Raw genomic sequence first — 24,254 nt, 5'->3', positions numbered from 1 at the left:
ATGGAAAATATTACCGCAGCATAAAAGCCGGGACCAAAAGGCTCCAGGACAGCTTCATCTACCTGTCCATCAGACTGATTAACTCATGTTGACGCCAACTGTATTTTTGTGTTATATGATCCTGTTGTACATGTGATTTAAATTGCACATTGCACATTTAGAAGGAGACTAAGCGTAATGATTTTTACTTCTCATGTATATGAAGGATGTAAGTAATAAAGTCAATTCAATTCAATTCTCTCTCTGCAATGTGTATACACTTTGCCATATCCCGCAGGTATGCTTTTATCTTAATTGATATGTAGTTGCACAGACACAACAAGTTACTTTGATGGGAAGTGTATGGAGGGCTATACACTTGGATGTAGGTTGATGGGATTAGGCATTTGTCTTTATTTCATACCTTGTCATGTTACTTGTGATGCTATACACTTCTGGTTAGTATTTGTGTCTTGGGTATGGAGCGGTTGTATACATTATGCTTTTGGCTATTTTTTTGCATATGCTTCAACATCCAGTCCTAACTAATGCATTATTTTCATTCAATACCTTTTCTATTTCATGCAGCGGCCTTGATTATAACAGCCTAATTCCAGCTGCTTGGGCTTACCAATGGTAGAAGTTATTCAATTTTATAATTTTCATTTGCAGTTGCCAGGAAGATGAGAAAAAGAGAAAAAATAAGGAAGAGGAAAGCATATGAACCAAAACTTACTCCTGAAGGTAAATCTTCTGTCCCAGGTACTTTATACTTTAGATTGAATGCCATGGGCTTTAACAGTATATCAATCTAGTGGGCTGTTCACCTGCTGAGTTATGGCGTGAAATCAGTGAGGGCTTGACTCTACTGTCAGGCGTTCCATTAGAAATTTGGGTTAGATAGATTTGTAAAATGCTTCATTACAAATAATAAATTTCAATGAGAATGATCTTCTCTGAACAACCTTATCTTTAAAGCTAAATAACACACACAAAATGGAACTCAGCGGGCCAGGCAGCATCTATGTAAATAAGTACAGTCGACATTGGGGTTAATCTAGTATAGCTGAGTCCATTGTTATTTAATATATAATTAACAATATGTCTGAGGGTGTAAGTGGCATGGTTAGTAAGGTACCAAAATTGGTCATATATTGCAGGGGTCCCCAACCTTTTTTTGCTCCGCGGACCGTTTTAATATTGACAATATTCTTGCGGACCGGCCGGGGGGGGGGGGTGTTCAAGTAGGGTTAAACTCACCTCAACATGTCTTTTACAAATCCGGGGACACTTTACTCCAGGAAAGACTACCATGACCATGAAGCCTTGTGAGGGCACCTGTGTGCGCATGTAATATGCACATACACGTACGTGCCGATTTTTTTCCCCCTACAAATTGGTTTTGCCTTCATCTTCCCGACTATACTGTACATACATTATTTCTACTTTATATAGGTTGTGTATTTATCATATCATTCCTGCTTTTACTATATGTTAGTGTTATTTATTTTAGGTTTTATGTGTTATTTGGTATGATTTGTTAGGCTATTTTTTGGGTCTGGGAATGCTCCAAAATTTTTCCCATATAAATTAATGGTAATTGCTTCGTCCCTTTACGCCATTTCGGCACGAAAGGTTTCATAGGAATGCTCTACCTTAGTGGGGGAAATATGGGACAAACCAATTTAGCCCAATATACGGGATGTCCCGTCAAATATGGGACAGCTGGCAACTCTATGTTCAAGTTCACCAGTGTGTGACGGGGAATGAGGAAAGGTGCAGCTGACTCATATCGTTTCCTCACGGTCCGGTAGCACATGCTTTGCAGCCCGGTACCGGTCTGCGGCCCAGTGGTTGGGGACCGCTGATACAGTGAACCAAAAAGAAGGCTGTTTAAGGTTACAACACGATTTAGATCAATTAGTAAAGTGGGCCTCGGAAATGGCAGGTGAATTTAATTTCAGGCAAGTATGGTTTGTTATATTTTGGTATGGTCATTCAGAGTAAATGACAGGGCCTTGGAGAGTGTGTAGAACAGGAGGCCTTGGATATTCAGTTACTTAGAACGTGGAAAAGCTCTTAGCCCATGATGTTGTACTGACCTTTTAACCTACTCCAAGGTCAATCTAACTCTTCCCTCCCACATATCCTTGCATTTTGATTTAATCTATATATAAAGAAACTGCCTCTTACATGCCCCCTATGCTTTTCACCAATCATCTTAAATATGCCCCTCGTATTGGCCTTTCTGCCTTGGGAAAAAGGCCCTTGCTCCGCACTCTGTGCATCTTATCACCTTATACACCTCTATCGAATCACCTGTCATCCTCCTTCATGCCAAAGAGAAAAGCTCTACCTATCTCAATCTTCACTCATAAGTCATGATCCTTAATTCAGGCACATCCTCTGCACCCTCTCTAAAGCTTTCACATCCTTCGTATAATGACATGACCAGAACTGAACATGATATGGCCTAACCAGAGTTTTGTAGAGTTACAACATTACCTCACGACTCTTGAGAAGCTCACACATCTCCAGCTTAAACTCAGTCTGCCACTTATCTGCCCATTTCTGCATCCTATCAATGTACAGTTGTAACCGATGACAACCTTCTACACTATCCAGAACACCTGATGAAGGGCCTTGTCCTGGAATGTTGACTTTCCATAAGGCACAGGAGCAGAGTTAAGCCATTCGGCCCATTAAGTCTGCTCCCGTATTCTATAATGGCTGATTTATTATCCCTTTCAGCCCCATTCTTCCCATAACCTTTGATGCCCTTTTTAATCAAAAGCTATCAACCTCTGTTTTAAATATACCTAATGTCTTGGACTGTGCAGCCATCTGTGGCAATGAATTCCACAGATCTGCCATTACTCCTTGTCTCTGTTGATTCAGGCCAAATGTTGCCTGACCTGTTGAGTTCCTCCAGCATTTTGTGTATGTTGTACCACAAGCTGTCATGTCATCTGCACCTTACTAACTCACCCTTCCACTTCCACATCCAAGTTATTTATAAAAAGAGAAAGGGTCCCAGAACAGATCCCTGCAGACCACCACTGCTCCTTGACCTCTCGGCGGAATACTCTACTCTAACTTATGGGCAATCCAGTTCTGAATCCATGCAGCCCAATTTCCATGAATCCAATGCCTCTTGACTTTCTAGATGAGCCTACCATGGGAACCTTGTCAATGTTTTACTAATCATATTCAAGAGAAAATCTGCAGATGCTGGAAATCTGAGCAACACACACAAAATGCTGGAGGAACTCAGCAGGCCAGGCAGCATCTATGGAAAAGAGTGCAGTCGACGTTTCAGGGCGATAACCTTTGGCGGCACTGGAGAAGGGTTTTGGCCCGCTTTTCCATGGATACTGCCTGGCCTGCTGAGTTCCTCCAGCATTTTGTGTTGCAATGTTTTACTAAAATCTATATATGACACATCCACTGCTCTAACTTCAATAAGTTGTTTTGTCACTTCCTCAAAAATGTCACTCAGGCTCATGAGGCATGACACACTGCCACAAAGCTGACTATGCTTCTCCAAATGCTCATAAGTCTCGTCTCTGAGGCCTCGCCAAAAGTTCCCTGAAAATGTGACGTGAGTAGAGAAGACCATGAGATACAGGAGCAGAATAAAGCCATTTGAGTCTGCTCCACCATTTGATTATGGCTGATCCACTTCCCTCTCAGCCCCAATCTCCTGCCTTCTCCACGCATCCCTTTATGCCCTGACTAATCAAGAACTTATCAACCTCTGCCTTAAATATACCCAGTGACTTGGCCACCACAGCTGCCTGTGACAACAAATTCCACAGATTCACCACTTTCTGGCTAAGTAAATTCCTCATTTTCATTCTATATGGATGATCCTCTCTTCTGAGGCTGTGTCCTCTCATCTTAGACTCTCACACCATAGGAAGCATCTTCTACCCATCTACTCTGTTAAGGTCTTTCAACATTTTGATAAGTTTCAATGAGATTCTCCCCTCATTCTTCTAAATTCCAGTGAATACAGGCCCAGAGCCATCAAACACTCCTCATATGATAAGCCTTTCAATCTCGGACCTTTGTACACTGTCCATTGTCAGCACGTTGTTTCTTAGATAGGGACTCAAAACTGCTCAGAATATTCCGTGATGCCTCACCAGTGCCTTATGAAGTCTTAATATTACATCCTTTCTTTCATATTTCAATCTTCTTGAAAGAATTCCTAACATTGCATTGGCATTCCTCAGCACCGACTCAACCTGCAAATTAACCATTAGAGATTTTTGCACAAGGATTCCCAAGTCCCTCTGTACCTCAGTTTTTTGAATTAGAAAATAGTCTAATTTCCAATTAGAAAATAGTCTATGCTTTTCTTTCTTCTACCCAAGTGCATGACCAAACTTTTCAAAGGTTTCAAAGGTACATTTAATGTCAGAGAAATGTATACAATATACATTCTGAAACGCTTTTTCTTCATAACCGTCCACGAAAACAGAGTGCCCCAAAGAATGAATGACAGTTAAATGTTAGAACACCAAAGCCCCCTCCCCCCGCACATGAGCAGCAGCAAAGCAACAGCCCCCCCCTCTCCCACCAGCAAAAGAAGCATTGGTGCCTACTACCAAGCACTCAAGCATGCAACAAAGCAACTGCAAAGACACAGACTTGCAGTACTCCAAGGACTATTCATTCACCCGGTATTCGACGTACCACAAGCGCTTTTCTCCTTTTCCCGACACTATTCCATCTGTCACTTTGTCCGTTCTAAGTCCTTCTGTAGTCTCTGCTTCCTCAACATTACCTGCCCCTCCAATCTTCATATTATATGCAAACTTGTCACAAAGCCATCAATTCCATTGTCCAAATTATTGACAGATATGTAAAAAGTACTAGTCCCAGCACAGACCCCTGTGGTACACTATTGTTAACAGCAGCTATCCAGAAAAGCCTCCCGTTATTCCCACTGTTTGCCTTCTGCCAATTAGTCAGTGCTCTATCAATTAAAGCATCTTTCCTAGTATACCATCAGTTTATTAACTTGCTAGGCACCCTCACATGTGGCACCTTGTCAAAGGCCTTCTGAACCTCCAAGTACCCAACATCCACTGATTCTCCTTTGTCTATTCTGTTTGTTATTTCTTCAAGGAATTCCAATGCATTTGTCAGGCAAGATTTTCCCTTAAGGAAACCATGCTGACTTTGGTCTATCTTATGTGCCTCCAAGTACCCTGAAACTACATCCTCATCAATAGACCTTTAACACCTTCCTAACCACTGAGGTCAGACTAACTGGCTTATAATGTCCTTTCTTCTGCTGCTCTCCCTCTTTGAAGAATGGAGTTACATTTGTAATTTTCCAGTCTTCTGGAACCATGCCAGAATCCATTGATTCTTGAAAGATCATTACTCATGCCTCCACAATTTCTTCAGTCACGTCCTTACGAATCCTGGGGTGCACCCCATCTAGTCCAAGTGACTTTTCTACCTTCATTCCTTTCATTTTCCAAAGTACCTTCTCACTAGTAATGGCAACTAAACTTACTTGTACCCCCTAACTCCCTTGAAAGTATAACTACTTGCTAGTGAGTTCCACAGTGAAGGCTGCTGCAAAATATTTATTCAGTTTGTCCATTATTTCTTTATCCCCGATTACTATCTCTCCAATATCATTTTCCAGTGGTCCGATATGTACTTTTCCCTCTCTTTATATATCTGAATAAATGTTTGTTAGACCATAAGACATAATGGTAAGTAATCTGCTCCACCATTCCATCATGACTAATCCCAGATCCCACTCAACTTTATACACCTGCCCTCTCATCGTATCCCTTGATGCCCCGACTAATCAGGAATCTATACAGGGGCACAATTGAGAGCATCCTGACGGGCTGCATCACTGCCTGGTAAGGGAACTGTACCTCCCTTAATCACAGGATTCTGTAGAGAGTGGTGCGGACAGCCCAGCGCATCTGTAGTTGTGAACTTCCCATGATTCAGGACATTTACAAAGAAAAAAGGGCCCCAAGGATCATTGGGGACCCAAGTCACCCCAACCACAAACTGTTCCAGCTGCTACCATCCGGGAAACGGTACCGCAGCGTAAAAGCCAGGACCAACAGGCTTCGGGACAGCTTCTTCCACCGGGCCATCAGACTGCTTAATTCATGCTGAAACAATTGTATTTCTATATTATATTGACTGTCCTGTTGTACATAGTATTTGTTAAAAATTACTGTAAATTGCACATTTAGACGGAGCCATAATGTGAAGACAGATGTAAAGTACCCATTAAGCTCATCTGCAATTTCTTTGTCTCCCATTACTACCTCACCAGTATCATTTTCCAGTGGTCCAATATAAACACTCACATCCCTTTTATTCTTTATATAATTGAATAAAACTTCTAGTGTCCTGCTTTATATTATCGACCAGTTTGCCCTCATATTTCAACTTTTTCTTTCTTATAGCTGTTTTAGATGCCTTTTGTTGGATTTTAAAAACTTCCCACTCACTTTTGCTGCCATATAGACCCTTTCCTTGGCTCTTTAACTTCCCTTGTCAGCCATGGTTTCCTAACCCTGCCATTTGAGAACAACTTCTTCTGTGGGGCATATCTATCCTGCACCTTGTGAAGTATTTCCAGAAACTTCAGCCACCTCTGTTCTGCTGTCATCCCCACCAGCACCCCCTTCTAATCCATCTGGGCAAGCTCTCCTCTCATGCCTCTGTCATTCTTTTTGTTCCATTGCGATACTGATACACGTGACTTATGCTTCTCCCTCTCACATTGCAGTATGAATTCAATCTTTTTCAACGTTATTGGCTTCCTTACCTGCCTTATGTTTGTTTACCTTAGTGACTTTTTTAGTTGATTTCTTTCGGTTTTTAAAAGCTTCCCAATCCTCTAACCTCCCACTATTTTTTGCTCTATTTTCTGCCTTCTCTTTGGATTTTATGTTGACTTTGACTTCTCTTGTCAGCTACGGTTGCGTCATCCTGCACTTAGAATACCTCTCCTTCTTTGGGATATATCTATCCCACACCTTCTGAATTGCTCCCAGAAATTTCAGTCATGCTGCTCTGCCTTTACCTCTACTGGTGTTCCCTTCCCATCAATTTTGGCCAGTTCTCTGTCATGCCTCTGTAATTCCCTTTACTCCACTGATATATCTGAATTTAGTCTCTCCTTTTCAAATTACAGGATGAATTCTAACATATGATCACTGGCTCCAAATGGTTCCTTAAACTTAAGCTCTGAGCAATTCCATTTCGTTGTACAACACCCAATCTAGAATAGCTGATTCCCTAGAGAGCTCAAGCAGGAGCAGCTGGAAAAAGATATCTCATAGGCAATCTACAAATTCTCTCCTCTGGGATCCTACACCTCTCTACCTGCATTTTGAAATCCCCCATGTCTATCATAACATTGCCCTTTTGACCTGCATTTTCTGTCTTGTTATTATTTGTAAATCACATTTTTGCTGCTGTTTAGAGGTCTGTGTATTAGTCTCTCCTTGCTAGTAGTATCACTGCACATTGCCTCTGTTTGTAAGCTAGCACCTTTTGTGCAGTTTGTATCTTCCCCAGAATAGATCCCAATGATCCAGAAATCTGAACTCCTGCCTCTTCGCCATGCATTCATCTGCCAAGTATCCTATTCTTACCTTCTGCTCCCCCCTCCCCCTTTAGAATGCCGTGGAACCACTCAGAGATGTTCCTGATCCTGTCACGTGGGAGGTAACATACCATTCAGGTGTCTCTATCTTGCCCACAAAATTTCAGCTCTATTCCTCTAACTATGGAATTTCTTATCACCACTGCAGTCCTCTTCACCTCTGTTCCCTTCTAAGCCGCAGCGCCAGACTCAGTGCCAGAGACCCGGTTGCTGCAGCTCTCCCCTGGTGGGTTGTCTCTTCCCCCCCACCAGCCCAACAGTAAACAAGGTGGTACACTTAGGAAGGAAAGAGATGGTGAAGATGGGAACCTGAGGGGGAACATCTTCACTCAGAGGATGGTGAGAGTGTGCCAGCGTAAGTGGTGATTGTAGGTTCAATTTCAACATTTGAGAGAAATTTGGGAAAGTACGTGAATGGGAGGTGTTTGGAGGGCTGTGGTTCAGGTGTAGGTCGATGCTCTAGGTAGGGAAATAGTTTGACATGGACTAGATGGGGCGAAGGTCCTGTTTCTGTGCTGTAATGGTGTATGACATGCTTGTTTTTATTGGATAAGGCATTGAGTACAGGCAGAGAATGCTGGATTATGGGCACTGGATAGTCTGAAGGAATGAGTTTAATTCTTGTGTTTAATGAGCACGACACTGTGGCTCAAAGCACCTGTTACTGTGCTGCACTCTTCTATGTCCTAAAGTTGGAATATCATATTACAATTGTACAAAATCTTGTTGAAACTGTACTTGGATTATTGTGTGCAGTTGTTGCCTAACTATAGGAAGGATATCATTAACATAGATCAGTACAGCACAGTACAGGCCCTTCGGCCCACAATGTTGTGCCAACCCTCAAACCCTGCCTCCCATATAACCCCCCCCACCTTAAATTCCTCCATATACCTGTCTGGTAATCTCTTAAACTTCACTAGTGTGTCTGCCTCTACCACTGACTAAGGCAGTGCATTCCACGCACCAACCACTCTGAGTAAAAAAACCTTCCTCTAATATCTCCCTTGAACTTCCCACCCCTTACCTTAAAGCCATGTCCTCTTGTATTGAGCAGTGGTGCCCTGGGGAAGAGGTGCTGGCTATCCACTCTATGTATTCCTCTTATTATCTTGTACACCTCTATCATGTCTCCTCTCATCCTCCTTCTCTCCAAAGAGTAAAGCCCTAGCTCTCTTAATCTCTGATCATAATCCTTACTCTCTAAACCAGGCAGCACCCTGGTAAATCTCCTCTGTACCCTTTCCAATGCTTCCACATCCTTCCTATAGTGAGGCAACGAGAACTGGACACAGTACTGCAAGTGTGGCCTAACCAGAGTTTTATAGAGCTGCATCATTACCTCTGACTCTTAAACTCTATCCCTCGACTTATGAAAGCTAACACCCCATAAGCTCTCTTAACTACCCTATCTACCTGTGAGGCAACTTTCAGGGATCTGTGGACATGTTCCCCCAGATCCCTCTGCTCCTCCACACTACCAAGTATCCTGCCATTTACTTTGTACTCTGCCTTGAAGTTTGTCCTTCCAAAGTGTACCACCTCACACTTCTCTGGGTTGAACTCCATCTGCTACTTCTCAGCCGACTTCTGCATCCTATCAATGTCTCTCTGCAATCTTTGACAATCCTCTACACTATCTACAACACCACCAACCTTTGTGTCGTCTGCAAACTTGCCAACCCACCCTTCTACCCCCACATCCAGGTCGTTAATAAAAACCACAAAAAGTAGAGGTCCCAGAACAGATCCTTGTGGGACACAACTAGTCACAACCTTCCAATCTGAATATACTCCCTCCACCACGACCCTCTGCCTTCTGCAGGCAAGCGAACTCTGAATCCACCTGGCCAAACTTCCCTGGATCCCATGTCTTCTCACTTTCTGAATAAGCCTACCGTGTGGAACCTTGTCAAATGCCTTACTAAAATCCATGAAGATCACAGCCACTGCACTACCCTCATCTACACGCCAGTTATGTTGACTTTTTAGCCTATTTTCATAGTCAACCTAACCCTTTCCTTGTAAACAGCCCATAACCCTCCATTTTTCTTTTATCCATGTCCCTATCTAAGATGCAAGAAAGATTCACAAAGATGTTACCAGAAACAGAAATCTTAAATTATAATGAGATATTGGATACTTTTTTTTTTCCCTCTGAAGAGTAGGCAGCTCAGTCTTTCAAAGAAGAGGGGGTGTCTAAAGCTGGAGGGCATAGGTTTAAGTTGAGAGAGGAAAAATTTCAAAGGACCTGAGGGACAAAAACTTCTACACGGAGGGCAGTGAATATGTAGAACAAACTGCCAGATGAAGTGGTAGAGGCAGGTATAATTGAAATATTTTAAAGACAATAGACATTAGGTGCAAGAGTAGGCCATTCAGCCCTTCGAGCCAGCACCGCCATTCACTGTGATCATGGCTGATCATCCACATTCAGTACCCCGTTCCTGCCTTCTCCCCATATCCCTTGACTCCGCTATCATTAAGAGCTCTATCTAACTCTTTCTTGAAAGCATCCAGAGAATTGGCCTCCACTGCCTTCTGAGGCAGAGCATTCCACAGATCCACAACTCTCTGGGTGAAAAAATTTTTCCTCAACTCTGTTCTAAATGGCCTACCCCTTATTCTCAAATTGTGGCCTCTAGTTCTGGACTCCCCCAACATCCGGAACATGTTTCCTGCCTCTAGTGTGTCCAATCCCTTAATAGTCTTATATGTTTCAATCATATCCCCTCTCATCCTTCTAAATTCCAGTATATACAAGCCCAGTAGCTCCAATCTTTCAACATATGACAGTCCCGCCATCCCGGGAAAGGGCCCAACTTTGGTCTTAACTAATTTTTTCCTCTTCACGTACCTAAAGAAGCTTTTACTATCCTCCTTTATATTCTCGGCTAGCTTACCTTTGTATCTCATCTTTTCTCCCCATATTGCCTTTTCAGTTATCCTCTGTTGCTCTTTGAAAGTTTCCCAATCCTCTGGCTTCCTGCTCATCTTTGCTATGTTATACTACTCTTTTATTTTTATACTGTCCTTGACTTCCCTTGTCAGCCACAGTTGCCCCTTACTCCCCTTAGAATCTTTCTTCCTCTTTGGAATGAACTGATCCTGCACCTTCTGTATTATTCCCAGAAATACCTGTCATTGTTGTTCCACTGTCATCCCTGCTAGGGTATCTTTCCAGTCAACTTTGGCCAACTCCTCCCTCATGGCTCCATAGTCCCCTTTGTTCAACTGCAATACTGACACTTCTGGTTTTCCCTTCTCCCTCTCAAATTGTAGTTTAAAACTTATCATATTATGGTCACTACCTCCTAATGGCTCCTTTACCTCGAGTTCCCTTATCAAATCCAGTTCATTACACAACACTAAATCCAGAATTGCCTTCTCCCTGGTAGGTTCCAGTACAAGCTGCTCTAAGAATCCATCTCGGAGGCACTCCACAAATTCCCTTTCTTGGGGTCCAGTACCAACCTGATTTTCCCAGTCTACCTACATATTAAAATCCCCCGTAACAACCGTAGCATTACCTTTGCGATATGCCAATTTTAACTCTTGAAATTGGAATTGGAAAAGACATTGAATTGGAAATTTGGATAGAGGAATATAGAACAAATGCAGTCAAATGGGACTATCTCGGGCAGAACAGGTGGTTGAGGCTTTGAAAGGAGTGCAGAAAAGCTTCACTAGGATGCTGAATGGGCTAGAGGACATTAGTTATGATTATGAGGACACACAGTCCCCTTTTATTGTTATTTAGTAATGCATGCATTAAGAAATGATAAAAACGTTTTTCCAGAATGATATCAGGAAAACACATGACAAACCGACAAAAACTAACAAAAACCACATAATTATAATATATAGTTACAACAGTGCAAAGCAATACCGTAACTTGAGAAGAACAGACCATGGCACAGTAAAAATCGCAGTCTCTCGAAAGTCCCATCATCTCACACAGACAGTAAACCTCCAGCGCCGCCAGCTTGCCGATGCAGCATCCCAGAAGCATCCGACCACAGTCCGATTCCAAGTCCGTCCAAAAAACTCCGAGCCTCCGACCACCTATTTGACACTGGGCACCGAGCACCATCTCTGCCGAGCTTTTCGATCCCGGCCCCAGCAACAGGCAATACGCAAAGCCGAGGATTTGGGGCCTTCGTCTCCGGATATTCTTGATCGCACATTAACAGCGGCAGCGAAGCAGGCAGTTCAGAAGTTTCTCCAGATGTTCTTCTGCGCTTCACGGCTGTCCCCATCATATCCGGATTGCGCATGGCACCCCTAGTTACACATATCGATATTCATTCGGAACGGCCACGTGCGCTGCGTCGTGCTGTCATCTTCTCCTCCCTCCAACTTTGTCATGACAGATGTCAGTTGTTTTCTGTGGTGTCCTGATAGAACTGTATAAAATTGTATAAATTGTCTTTTATGCATCACTATACTTGCCCATGCCATTTCCTCTGACAGCTTGTTCCATATAATAACGAAACTTTCTGCCCCTCAAGTCTCTTTAAATCTTTGCCCTCTCATTAGATCTATGCTAATTGTTAATTTTCCCCTTTTGTTAAGCCTTACCCTGAGACACCCAGGGAAAAACTATCTTATCTAGTTTCCTCCCACCCCACCATTACTCGAGCCCTCTAATCCCAGTAGCATCCTTGTGAATCTCTTCTGCAGCTTCTCTAGCTTAATCACATCCTTGCTATAGTATGGAAACCAAAACTGAAAATTGATGTCTTATATAACTGTAACATGGCATTCCAGTTTTTTACTCATTGTCCTGACAAATGAAGGCAAGTATACTATATGCCTTCTTCACCACTTTATCTACCTGTGTTACCACTTTCAGGGAGCCCTTACGTACCTTCATTCTGCAGCACTCTTCAACGCTGATGAGCCAAGTTTCTTTTTACACAAAGAGTGATAGGTGCCTGGGTTACACTGCTAGGGACGCGGTAGAATCTCATACAGTAGTAGTTTTTTTTAAAAAGCATTTTGATGGACACAAGAACAAGCAGAGAATAGATGAATATGGATCATGTGAAAGCCGAGTAGATTAGTTTACTTTGACAGTGTGGTCTGTACAGATATGGTGTGCTAATGGGTCCATTTTTCATTTGGCTGCCTGTATTTTGAGTGTGTCTGTCTGCTATTGACAAATTGAATTAAATGACACAATATATTAGTGTAAATTTCTATGAATGCTGTCCATGATATTAAGGTAGTTGACTGGAAAATTTAATTGCAGTCTTAAAGCATTCATACGAATAGAAGTTTTGAAGACGTGCTTGATAATCTTTATAGAGCTTCCAAATGAAAAGCCTTTAATAGCAAGCAAGTAGATTACCAGAGGCAAATTTAAGATAATTGGCAAAAGAATTTGAAAAGGGTGAGAAACCTTTTGTCATGTGAATTGCATAATCTGGATTATGTGTTGGAAATGGATTCAGTAAAAATCTTAACAATGAAATTTGGATAAGTAACTCGGGGGGCGGAAGCGGAGGGAAATGGAGAAGTGGGTGATGGGGAATAGAGGTCTGTACAGGAGTAGTTTATGGGAAGAATTGGGAAGGTTGCTTTCTGTGTACTATTCTGCATTTCAGTGTGTGTGGGTCATAGTTATTATTGACAGATTTAAGTCATATGATTCTTTCAAAGTAAACTGTTCTATGCATATTTACTGTGCTACAGAAATGATGGATTCATCAACATTCAAGCGATTCATGGCTACCGTGGAAAATATCCTAGAGAACCTGGAAGACATGGATTTCACTACTTTGGGTATTGTTAACTTACATACCAGTAAAAGTCGGGAGTGCTTTTGTCAAAAAAAACCACTAAGTTGCTGATTATCGGATTTCCTTGTTGATTTCCAAGTTAGTTAAAAATCAAACAATTTCAGATACTAGAAATTCAACAGAACATGCTAGAAATGCTAAGCAAGCTATTCAGCACTATGCAAAGATTAAAAAAAAGAGTGAATGTTTCTTGTCAAAGTCCCTTCTTTGCAAGAGTTGTTTAGGCTTATAGTTCCCCTTTGTTAGTATTTGAAATTTCATCCTCCGTCACTCCAAAGAGAAAATCCCGAGTTCATTCAACCTTTCCTCATAAGGCATGTTCTCTGATCCAGGCATTTCAGAAACTTCAATTCCAATGTTGCAAAATTTTCATTTTCTGGAGTTCAAATATGGATTCCAAGTTCAGGTGTCCCAAATGGGGAAGATGACAGTTAGCAGCTACAATTGAACAAAGTTCCCAGCGTAACAGTACCAGAACCAGTTGGAAGCAGGCACGTGCTTAGTGTAATGGAGACCTATTAACAATCCAAAGGATTGTCCAGTGAGCAGCAGGGAACAAGATGAAACACTTATCAAAACAGATTAAGGTTGTCTTTCGGGCATGCATCTCAAATCTGTGTTGAGGGTGAGCAGTTAATGCCACTGTGCCCAGATCTTGGAAATAAAGAAAATGAAGTTACAAGCTAGTTTGGAGCAGTGTGTTAACTCCTCTTTTCCCAATAGGTGAAGATGATGAGCTACCTCAGGAGTTGCTGCTGGGAAAACAACAGCTTAATGAACTGAGTAGTGAATCTGCTAAAATCAAAGCCATGGGCATCATGGATCGGGTATGTATTATACACTAATTACAAGCTTCTGTGAAGGGATAATTCAGTAGCCTGATATCTGTAGTTCTGATGGGGGATTGAAGTATGCATTTGCAAATTAAAGATTTGGCTTAAAATTTGATGTTAGTACCTGGAAAAGACATGTGAACAAGCTTTTGGACAATGTATCAAGTGTCAGTTAGTAGATAGCTGGTCCTGTAACAAAAATACACCACCATAGCAAATACCTATTGTATTTGGGAAGTTTGATAGAGCGTTGATTGGTCAGGGCATAAAGAGGTATGGGGGGGAGGCAGGAGATTGAGGCTGAGAGGAATAATAAATGGATCAGCCATGATGAAATGCTGGAACAGTCTTGATAGGCCAAATGGCCTAATTCTGCTGCTCTATATTATGGTCTTAAGGTTGGAGTTTTATCAGAAACTGTTAGTTTGTTTATGGAAGATAATTTCCAAATGATGATTATTCATTTTTTTCACTTTGTGTATTCAAAATCTTAAGTTGTTAATGTATGCATTGAACAGCCTGGATGTAGTCCTCTGAATTTTTAACAGATTGATGCCTAAATTTTAATGTTCTTTCATACTTAATTTAATAAAGATTCATTGGCAATGATAATTGATTGATGTGTTAAACTGGTGCCATACACTCACAATGGAGAGGAGTGATGAAACCATCTCCATATGGACTGAATTGTCACTTCTAACCATACTGACATGGGCAGTGAATTTGTTAGTTAGATTGGCACGAGCTAGTGCCCAACAACTTCAGTACAGGTACTTCTACAATGTGACAGTTGTGTTCTGAAAAAATCTCGTTTTACAAAAAATGTTGTTTTGAAAACAATTTTGTCAATGGGGGAAAAAACGGGGTGAGGGACTAGACATTTTAGACTTTTTTTCTGAAGTCTTTAAAATTGCTATGATTATTTTGTTATTGGAATCTATAAATACTAAAGGCCGTACGTTGCCTTGTTCATTGGAGCATTGTTACACGTGTCAGTAGAAAGGATTTCGAAAGTAACTAACTTAAGTGGCCTCCTACGGTGAAAGCGGCAGTTTAGTTCGTAAAACAAAGCTGCCAGATTACTATGGGGCTATTTCCCAATTAAAGTCATGTTTTAACCAATTCTGCCCACCTGATATAATAGTGCTTGTGTTTTATCTAATTCACATTGTGGAAACAGGCATTATAGCAAAACTACCTGTATTGATACTTGATATCAGCTGAGGTAAGGTTAAAAAAAAATCATCATTACGCCTCTATTTAGGCATTTTTCCAGCAAGCACTGCATTGGGCATTATAAGTCAGGTTATTTGTATACAACGTAGTTTAACAGATTTATTTCTTTTGCCCTGCATAGTTGTCATTGACTTCAAAATGGTGTTTGTTGATCAGCATTTATGACTTAACTGTTCAGTTCACTTTTTCCTCTTTTTGCAGCTTCCAACAGATAAGATGGTAAAGGTGCTAAGTATCTTGGAAAAGAACATACAGGATGGGGCCAAGCTTTCCACGTTGTTCAACCACGTAAGTTTTAAAGCCAATTTGTGGTTGTGTTTAGCCAGTGTTCATGTAAGGTAAAGTAATAATGGTATTGAACTTAAATATTCCGATGTTGTGATTTAAAATTTCATCTGTTTTGGAATTGAAAATGCATGACTATTGTTAAGAAAAAAATAAATCAGCTGTTTCATTTCGTGGAATAGGATTTGGCTATCTACACCAAAACTTTTTTTTTGCTTATGAGTCTGTGCGTGCGTCTGTGCATGCGTCCGTGATGATGTCTTTTTCATGGCTTTTTACAAGGCACAGAGTGAGAGAGAGACTGTGTGGCGTGCCACTCCTCACAGAGACATTTTCGCAGTATTTTCCCTTTATTTTACAAGGTTGAGTTGCAATCTCGACACTCAACCGGCACAGATGGAAAGCGTACTCGGGAGCGGACCCGACCAGTTTCGAACCCAGGAACCTCCGCTCCCAGGTCCTGCACCGATGTCGTTGCGCCACCAGCCGGCCCTACACCAAAACTTCTCAAGTATATTATTGAGCCTTAATGACCTATGGTTGCCTAAGTAATTGTAAACACTTGCTACCCATTGGACCAAGTCACTGTGGCTAATGATGGTCCCATCAGTCCAATAAGGTAGTACTTGTTGAGTTCTAATGTTCGGCACAGCTTTGTGGGCTGAATTGTGCTGAAAGTTTTCTGTGTCTTTTATGTTTCTAAATTTATAGTGGTAATCACTGACAGGTGAATAGAAGAACTAAATGAGGTCATTAGTAAAATAGGAATCCGCTGAGAGCTGCTGCCTAAACTGCTGAGCATCTCCAGTATTTTCTGTATTAATTTCAAATTTCCAGTACATTCATTTCACTTCTTTGAAAGATGTCAGCAAAATAGGAGGTAGATTGGTTAAACATTGGTGAAGGAGAGTGCTGAGTACAATGTCTGAGCCTTCACGGACCTCTAGGAAAGAAATACAAAGGTCCATCTCTTTTTGAGTATAGAAATAAAATAATATTTGGCATAATTATATGTAATGGTACATTCCCTGATAGTCAGTACCTTGACCACCATTACAAAAATTATTTGAGCAGGCCACTGTCCGAGGTACTCTCTGTAAGATGGCAGTGCATGTGAAATCAATGGCCTGTCGGGGCCAGCCGAAGGTGCTTTTCCCTTTGTAAAATTTATTTTTTATGATCTAAAGACCATTCTACTCCAAGAACATCGGGTACTGCTGGGCTACTCCATCAGTGACCTGCTCGTTGATAGGAGTAGCTGGACTGGTGTCAGTGCAGCCGGCCAAGGCTAGGATGGTGGAGAAGGAGCCGGCCGACTTGTTGAAGGGGCATGCCAGGCCCAGGATGATGGAGAAGGAGCCCATCGGGGTGTCAGAGGAACCAGTTTGTGTATAGGGGAGCTGACTTGGATGCAGACCATGTTGCTGCTTGTTACTCAGAAGCATCAGAGTTAGTGTAGTTTAACCGTGGGAGATTGTCTCGGACTTTTAACTTGCGATCACAAAATCTCTATTGGATAGTGATAATGTAAATTGCTGTTATCCTTGTCTGGTGGAGGGACACTCTCAGTATAGCCTCAGTTGTAATGAGAACTAGGCCACAAGCCTCAGGCTTGCCTGCTGCTGTAGTCCAGGTGAGTGACTTGGCAGCGCTACAGCGGGTTGAACTCAGTTAGGGTTTAGCCTCACCGGTCAGTGCTGTCCTCCTGTGTTTGAATGGAGGAATGACAGGCTGGATTGTGCATGTCTGTACATTGCCAGGTGTCTGTACCATCAATTGCCAAACATTGTTGCTCAGGGTCTTGGACTATATATGTATATTTTTTTCCTGAATGAATTTGTTACTCACTTTTTTAATGTTTGTTTACTATTTTTGATTGTTTTGCACCTTGGCCGCTGAGGAACACTGTCTCATTCAACTGTATCTATGTATGGCTTAAATGATAATTAAACTTGAGTTGATTTGATAAAGGTGACTGAAGTGGCAGCTCCAATGGAAGCAATCAAATATTCCCATTTCAGACTGCTACAGCTGAGAACAACAACTGTATTTGAGGTCTTTACAGTTAGTAACAATATTTTAATGCTTTTAAACAATCTATTGCTGCTCAAAAACGAAAATAGACCGACTGGGTCTGGCAGACTACAAAGATGGCAGTGGAAACGAGATTGTACGACTTCCAATACCAACTATCTTGCTGACAAACATAGTCTCTGGTTAATAAAATTAAAGATCTCAGAGCTACGGTGATGTGTCAGACGGACATTAAAAGCTGTTTTGTTTTTGTTTCACGGAATCTTGGTTAACCCCTTGCGTTCTGGACTCTGCAATTCAGATTGATGGGTTCACAATACACTGCTACGATAGGACTGTTGAGTCTTTTAAAGCTAAAGGGAGTTGGGGGGGTTGCTTCATGATCAGTTCGTCGTGGTGTAGAACGTGGCAGTGCTGTACCAATCTTATTCATCAGCTCTGGAACACCTCGCGATCAAATGCTGCCCATTTTATCTGCTGCAGGAGATTTCGGAGATCATTTTGGTAGCAGTGTATATTCCAGCTCAGGCCAATGTGAAACAGTCTTCAGATGATCTGAGGGATGTGATCAACAGGCATGAAACAATATGCCCTTCCCATAATTTTGGGGGATTTGAATTGGGCCAGCTTAAATAATTATCATCAATAAATCACTTGTAGTACCAGAGGAAACAGTACACTGGACCACTGTTACACCACCATCCAAAGTGCTTACCATGCTATTCCACACCTCAATTTGGAAAGTCTGATCAACTGACTGTACTTACACCCTGAGTACAGGCATAGACTGAAGATAGCAGCACCAGTAGTGAGGGGCCAAGAAGGTACGAACAAGGAAGGCACTGGTGTACTTACAGTTCTGCTTTGAATTCATGGACTAGAGTATATTCAGGGATTCATTTTCAAGTCTGGATGAGTATGCCACTGTTGTCACTGACTTCATCAAAACCTGTGTAGATGGATGTGTGCCTATGAAAATTTATTATACATACGCGAATCAAAAGCTGTGGGTGGACCAGAGGTTCATAGTCTGCTGAGGGCTAGATCTGTGGCATTCAAGTAAAACCAGGTATGACTTAGAGGACTATTTCAAGAGCTTATACACAATTCTGAGCAGGGTTGGAGGCAATATCAGATGCACGTAAATTCTGGTAGGGTTTGCAGGCTATTATTTCCTACAAACCAAAACCCAGCGCCATGAATGGCAGTGGTGCTTCACTATCAGTTGAGCTCAATGTCTTTTTATGCTTGCATTGAAAGGGAGGATAAAACTACAGCTGTAAGGATCTCAGCTACACCCATTGACTCTGTGATCTCTGTCTTGAAGGCCAATGTCAGGCTCTCTTTCAGGAGAGTTAACCTTCGCAAGGCAGTAGGCCCCGATGAAATACTTGGTAAGGCTCTGAAAACTTGTGCCAACAACTGGCTGGGGTACTTAAGGACATTTTTAATCTCTCAGTTCTACGGTCAGAAGTTACAACCTGCTTCAAAAGGGCGACAATTACACTGATGCCCAAGAGGAGCTATTTGAGCTGCCTTAATGACTATCATCCAGTAGCACAACCGTGGTGATAAAATGGCTAGAATCAACCCCTGCCTTAGCAAGATCCTGGACCCCAAAGCAATTTGCTTATCACCACAACAGGTCTACGCGGCCTTGGATCACCTGGATAATACAAATACCTATGTCAGGGTGCTGTTCATTGATTCTAGCTCACTATTGAACACCATATTCCTGCAGTGTTGATCAAAAAGCTACAGAGCCTTGGCCTTTGTACTTTCCTCTGCAACTGAATCTTTGACATCCTACCTTACCGGAAAACCACAATCTGTGCAGATTGGTAATAACATCTCCGCCTCACTGATGATCAACACTGGTGCACCCCAGGTAGCTCATTGCTCTACTTTCTTTATACATAGTCATAGTCATACTTTATTGATCCCGGGGGAAATTGGTTTTCGTTACAGTTGCACCATAAATAATTAACTTGTAATAAAACCATAAATAGTTAAATAGTAATATGTAAATTATGCCAGGAAATAAGTCCAGGACCAGCCTATTGGCTCAGGGTGTCTGACCCTCCAAGGGAGGAGTTGTAAAGTTTGATGGCACAGGCAGGAAGGACTTCCTATGACGCTCTGTGTTGCATCTCGGTGGAATGAGTCTCTGGCTGAATGTACTCCTGAGCCCAACCAGTACATTATGTAGTGGATGGGAGACATTGTCCAAGATGGTATGCAACTTGGACAGCATCCTCTTTTCAGACACCACCATGAGAGAGTCCAGTTCCATCCCCACAACATCACTGGACTTATGAATGAGTTTGTTGATTCTGTTGGTGTCTGCTACCCTCAGCCTGCTGCCCCAGCACACAACAGCAAACATGATCGCACTGGCCACTACAGACTCGTAGAACATCCTCAGCATCGTCCAGCAGATGTTAAAGGACGACTGTGTGTCTGTGTGGATACCCATGACTGTGTGGCTAGGGATAGCTCAAATGCCATCTATAAATTTGCTGTTGATACTACCATTGTTGGCAGAATCTCAGATGGTGGTGAGAGGGCGCACTGAGGTGAGATATACCAGTTAGTTGAGTGGTGTCGCAGCAACAACCTTGACCTCAACGGCAGTAAGACCAAAGAGCTGATTGTGAACTTCGGAAAGAGTAAGCTGAGGGAGCACAATCCAATCCTCATAGTGAGATCAGAGGTGGAGAGAGTGAGCAATTTCAAGTTTCTGGATGTCAATATCTGGGTATCTAACCTGGTCCCAACATATCAATGCAACCATAAAGAAGGCACAACAGCAGCTATATTACATTAAGAGTTTAGGATGATTTGGTTTATCATGTAAAACATTACAAAATTCTACAAATGTACTGTGGAGATCATTCTAACAGGCAAAAGTTTCTTCAGATACATAAAGGGTAAAAGAGAGGTAAGAATGCCTATTGGACAGCTGCAAAATGATGCTGGAGAAGTAGGTAGGAAATGGCAGAAGGACTGAATGGGTATTTTGCATCAGTATTCACTGTGGAATACACTAACAGTGGAAGTACCAGGTGTCAGGGGTCATGATGTGTGTGAAGTTGCCATTACTAGGGAGAAAGTTCTTGGGGAAACTAAGGTCTGAAGGTAGGTAAATCGTTAAGACCACATGGTTTATACCCGAGGGTTCTGAAAGAGGTGGCTGAAGAAATTGTGGAGGCATTAATAATGATCGCTGGATTCTGGGATGGTTCTGAAAGACTGAAAAATTGCAAGAGTCACTCTCCACTCTTCAAGAAGGGAGAGAGGCAGAAGAAATGAAGTTACAGGTGTTAGTCTGACCTCAGTGGTTGGGAAGATGTTGGAGTCGATTGTTAAGAACGTGGTTTTGGGGTACTTGGATGCACATGATAAAATAGGCTGTAGTCAACATAGGTTCCTCAAAGGAAAATCTTTGCCTGACAAATCTGTTGGATAGACAAAGAAGAATCAGTTGATGTGTACTTGGATTTTCAGAAGGCCTTTGACAAGGTGCCACACATGAGGCTGCTTAACAAGCTACGAGCCCATGGTATTATAGGAAAGATTCTAGCATGAATGAAGCAGTGGCTGATTGGCAGGAGGCAAAGAGTCAGGAATAAAGGGAGCTTTTCCTAGCTGGCTGCCAGTGACTAGTGATCTTCTACAGTGGTCTTTGTTGGGACTGATTCTTTTTACATTATATGTCAATGATTTGGATGATGGAATCGATGACTTTGTTGCAAAGTTTGCAGATGATACAAAGATAGTTAGTTTCAGTCGAAGCAAGCAGCTGAGAAGGAGTGAAGAAAACGGGTAGAAAAAGTCGTTTTTTTTTAAACACTGCTCGGGGAGAAGGGTCAGCACTGCGCAGGCGCGTGACGTAGCGCGCCAAGGTTTAAAAAGAGAAATTTTCAACGGTTCTTGTTTCAGTCGAAGCAAGCAGCTGAGAAGGAGTGAAGAAATCAGGTAGAAAAAGTCATTTTTTTTAAAACACTGCTCGGGGAGAAGGGTCTGCACTGCGCAAGCGCGTGACGTAGCGCGCAAAGGTTTAAAAAGCAGACCACCATATACAGCGGCCATCGTTGTAGCGGCCATCCTCAGAGTGGACTGAGTCAGAGTGGGTCGGCTTTGGCTCAAACAGGCTTCGGTGAGAACCAGCAGAGGCCAGGGTAGGTTCCGGTAAGTTTTTTGTTCAGATTGTTTAGTGCAGTGAGAATGCCAGGCAGGATGTTGGAATGCTTCTCTTGCAGGATGTGGGAAGTCAGGGAGCCCTCCGGTGTCCCTGACAACGACACCTGCAAGAAGTGCATCCAGCTGCAGCTCCTGACAAACCGCGTTAGGGAACTGGAGCAGGAGCTGGATGACCTGCGGATCATTCGGGAGAATGAGGAGATTATAGATCGTAGCTACAGGGAGGTAGTTACGCCAAAGGAGCAGAGGACAGGAAATTGGGTCACTGTCAGGCGAGGGAAGAGGAAAGGGCAGGCAGAGCAGGGTTCCCCTGTGGCCATTCACCTCAACAACAAGTATACCGCATTGGATACTGTTGGGGGGGATGACTTACCTGGGACTAGCTGCAGTAGCCAGATCTCTGTTACTGAGTCTGGCTCTGCAGTGCAGAAGGGAGGGGGGAGAAAGAGGAGAGCGGTAGTGATAGGGGACTCGATAGTTAGAGGTGCAGATAGAAGGTTCTGTGGTCGTGACAGAGAATCCAGGATGGTTTGTTGCCTCCCAGGTGCCAGGGTCAAGGATGTCTCTGATCGATTACATGACATTCTGAAGCGGGAGGGTGACCAGCCAGATGTCGTGGTGCACATCGGTACCAATGACATAGCGAGGAAGAGTGAAGAGGTTCTGGGCAGTGAGTATAGAGAGCTTGGTAGGAAGTTGAAAAGCAGGACCTCGAGGGTAGTAATCTCAGGATTGCTACCTGTGCTAGGTGCCAGTGAGGATAGGAATAGGATGCTCTGGAGGAGGAACAAGTGGCTGAGGAACTGGTGTAGGGGGCAGGGTTTCAGATTTCAGGATCATTGGGACCTCTTCTGGGGCAGGTGGGACCTGTACAAGAGAGATGGGTTACACTTGAACCACAGGGGGACCAATATCCTTTCAGGGAGGTTTGTTAGTGCTATTGGGGAGGCTTTAAACTAGATTTGCAGGGGGATTGGAACCAGAGTGCCAGAGCTGACAGTGTGACTGGGGTGAAAATAAATGATGTTGAAAGTTTAAGCAAATCTGCTGATAGAAAGGTTGTGAGTGGTGGTAAAAATCTTCTGAGGTGTATATATTTCAATGCTAGGAGTATTGCGGGGAAGGCGGATGAGTTGAGGGCGTGGATTGACACGTGGAATTATGATGTTGTAGCAATTAGTGAAACTTGGCTACAGGAGGGGCAGGACTGGCAGCTTAATATTCCAGGGTTCCGATGTTTCAGATGTGATCGAGGCAAAGGAATGAAAGGTGGAGTAGCATTGCTTGTTAGGGAAAACATTACAGCAGTGCTCAGGCAGGACAGATTAGAGAGCTTGTCTACTGAGTCCGTATGGGTGGAGCTGAGAAACAGGAAAGGTATGGCCACATTACTGGGATTGTATTACAGACCACCCAATAGTCAACGAGACTTGGAAGAGCAAGTCTGCAGAGAGATAGCAGGCAACTGCAGGATACATAAAGTTGTGGTGGTAGGGGATTTTAATTTTCCATACATTGATTTGGACTCCCATACTGTTAGGGGTCTAGATGGTTTAGAGTTTGTAAAATGTGTTCAAGAAAGTTTTCTAAATCAATATATAGAGGGACCAACTAGAGGGGATGCAATATTGGATCTCCTGTTAGGTAATGAAGTAGGGCAAATGACAGAAGTCTGTGTAGGGGAGCACTTTGGTTCCAGTGATCATAACACCATTAGTTTCAATTTGATCATGGAGAAGGATAGATCTGGTCCTAGGGTTGAGGTTCTGAACTGGAAGAAGGCCAAATTTGAAGAAATGAGAAAGGATCTAAAAAGCGTGGATTGGGACAGGTTGTTCTCTGGCAAAGATGTGATTGGTAGGTGGGAAGCCTTCAAAGGGGAAATTTTGAAAGTGCAGAGTTTGTACGTTCCTGTCAGGATTAAAGGCAAATTGAATAGGAATAAGGAACCTTGGTTCTCAAGGGATATTGCAACTCTGATAAAGAAGAAGAGGGAGTTGTATGAAATGTATAGGAAACAGGGTAAATCAGGTGTTTGAGGAGTATAAGAAGTGCGAGAAAATACTTAAGAAAGAAATCAGGAGGGCTAAAAGAAGACATGAGGTTGCCTTGGCAGTCAAAGTGAAGGATAATCCAAAGAGCTTTTACAAGTATATTAAGAGCAAAAGGATTGTAAGGGATAAAATTGGCCCTCTTGAAGATCAGAGTGGTTGG

At 42.5% G+C, this 24,254-nt stretch overlaps 1 protein-coding gene across 4 annotated transcripts in view; it reads left to right on the top strand.

Moving 5' to 3' along the window:
* Positions 1 to 24,254, top strand: part of LOC134347278 (nipped-B-like protein) — a 518,044-nt gene that overhangs the window by 252,249 nt on the left and 241,541 nt on the right. For all 4 annotated transcript variants that reach the window (XM_063049674.1, XM_063049675.1, XM_063049673.1 and 1 more), the window contains 4 exons: positions 652 to 723; positions 13,343 to 13,432; positions 14,173 to 14,276; positions 15,720 to 15,806. In XM_063049674.1, the coding sequence (XP_062905744.1) occupies positions 652 to 723; positions 13,343 to 13,432; positions 14,173 to 14,276; positions 15,720 to 15,806 (353 nt within the window). The remainder of the gene's footprint in view (positions 1 to 651; positions 724 to 13,342; positions 13,433 to 14,172; positions 14,277 to 15,719; positions 15,807 to 24,254) is intronic.

This window comes from Mobula hypostoma, chromosome 5, assembly GCF_963921235.1.
Source record: "Mobula hypostoma chromosome 5, sMobHyp1.1, whole genome shotgun sequence".
Lineage (NCBI taxonomy): Eukaryota > Metazoa > Chordata > Chondrichthyes > Myliobatiformes > Myliobatidae > Mobula > Mobula hypostoma.
The sequence above is the reverse complement of the archived record's forward strand: the minus strand, read 5'-3'. Positions and strand labels throughout refer to the sequence as shown.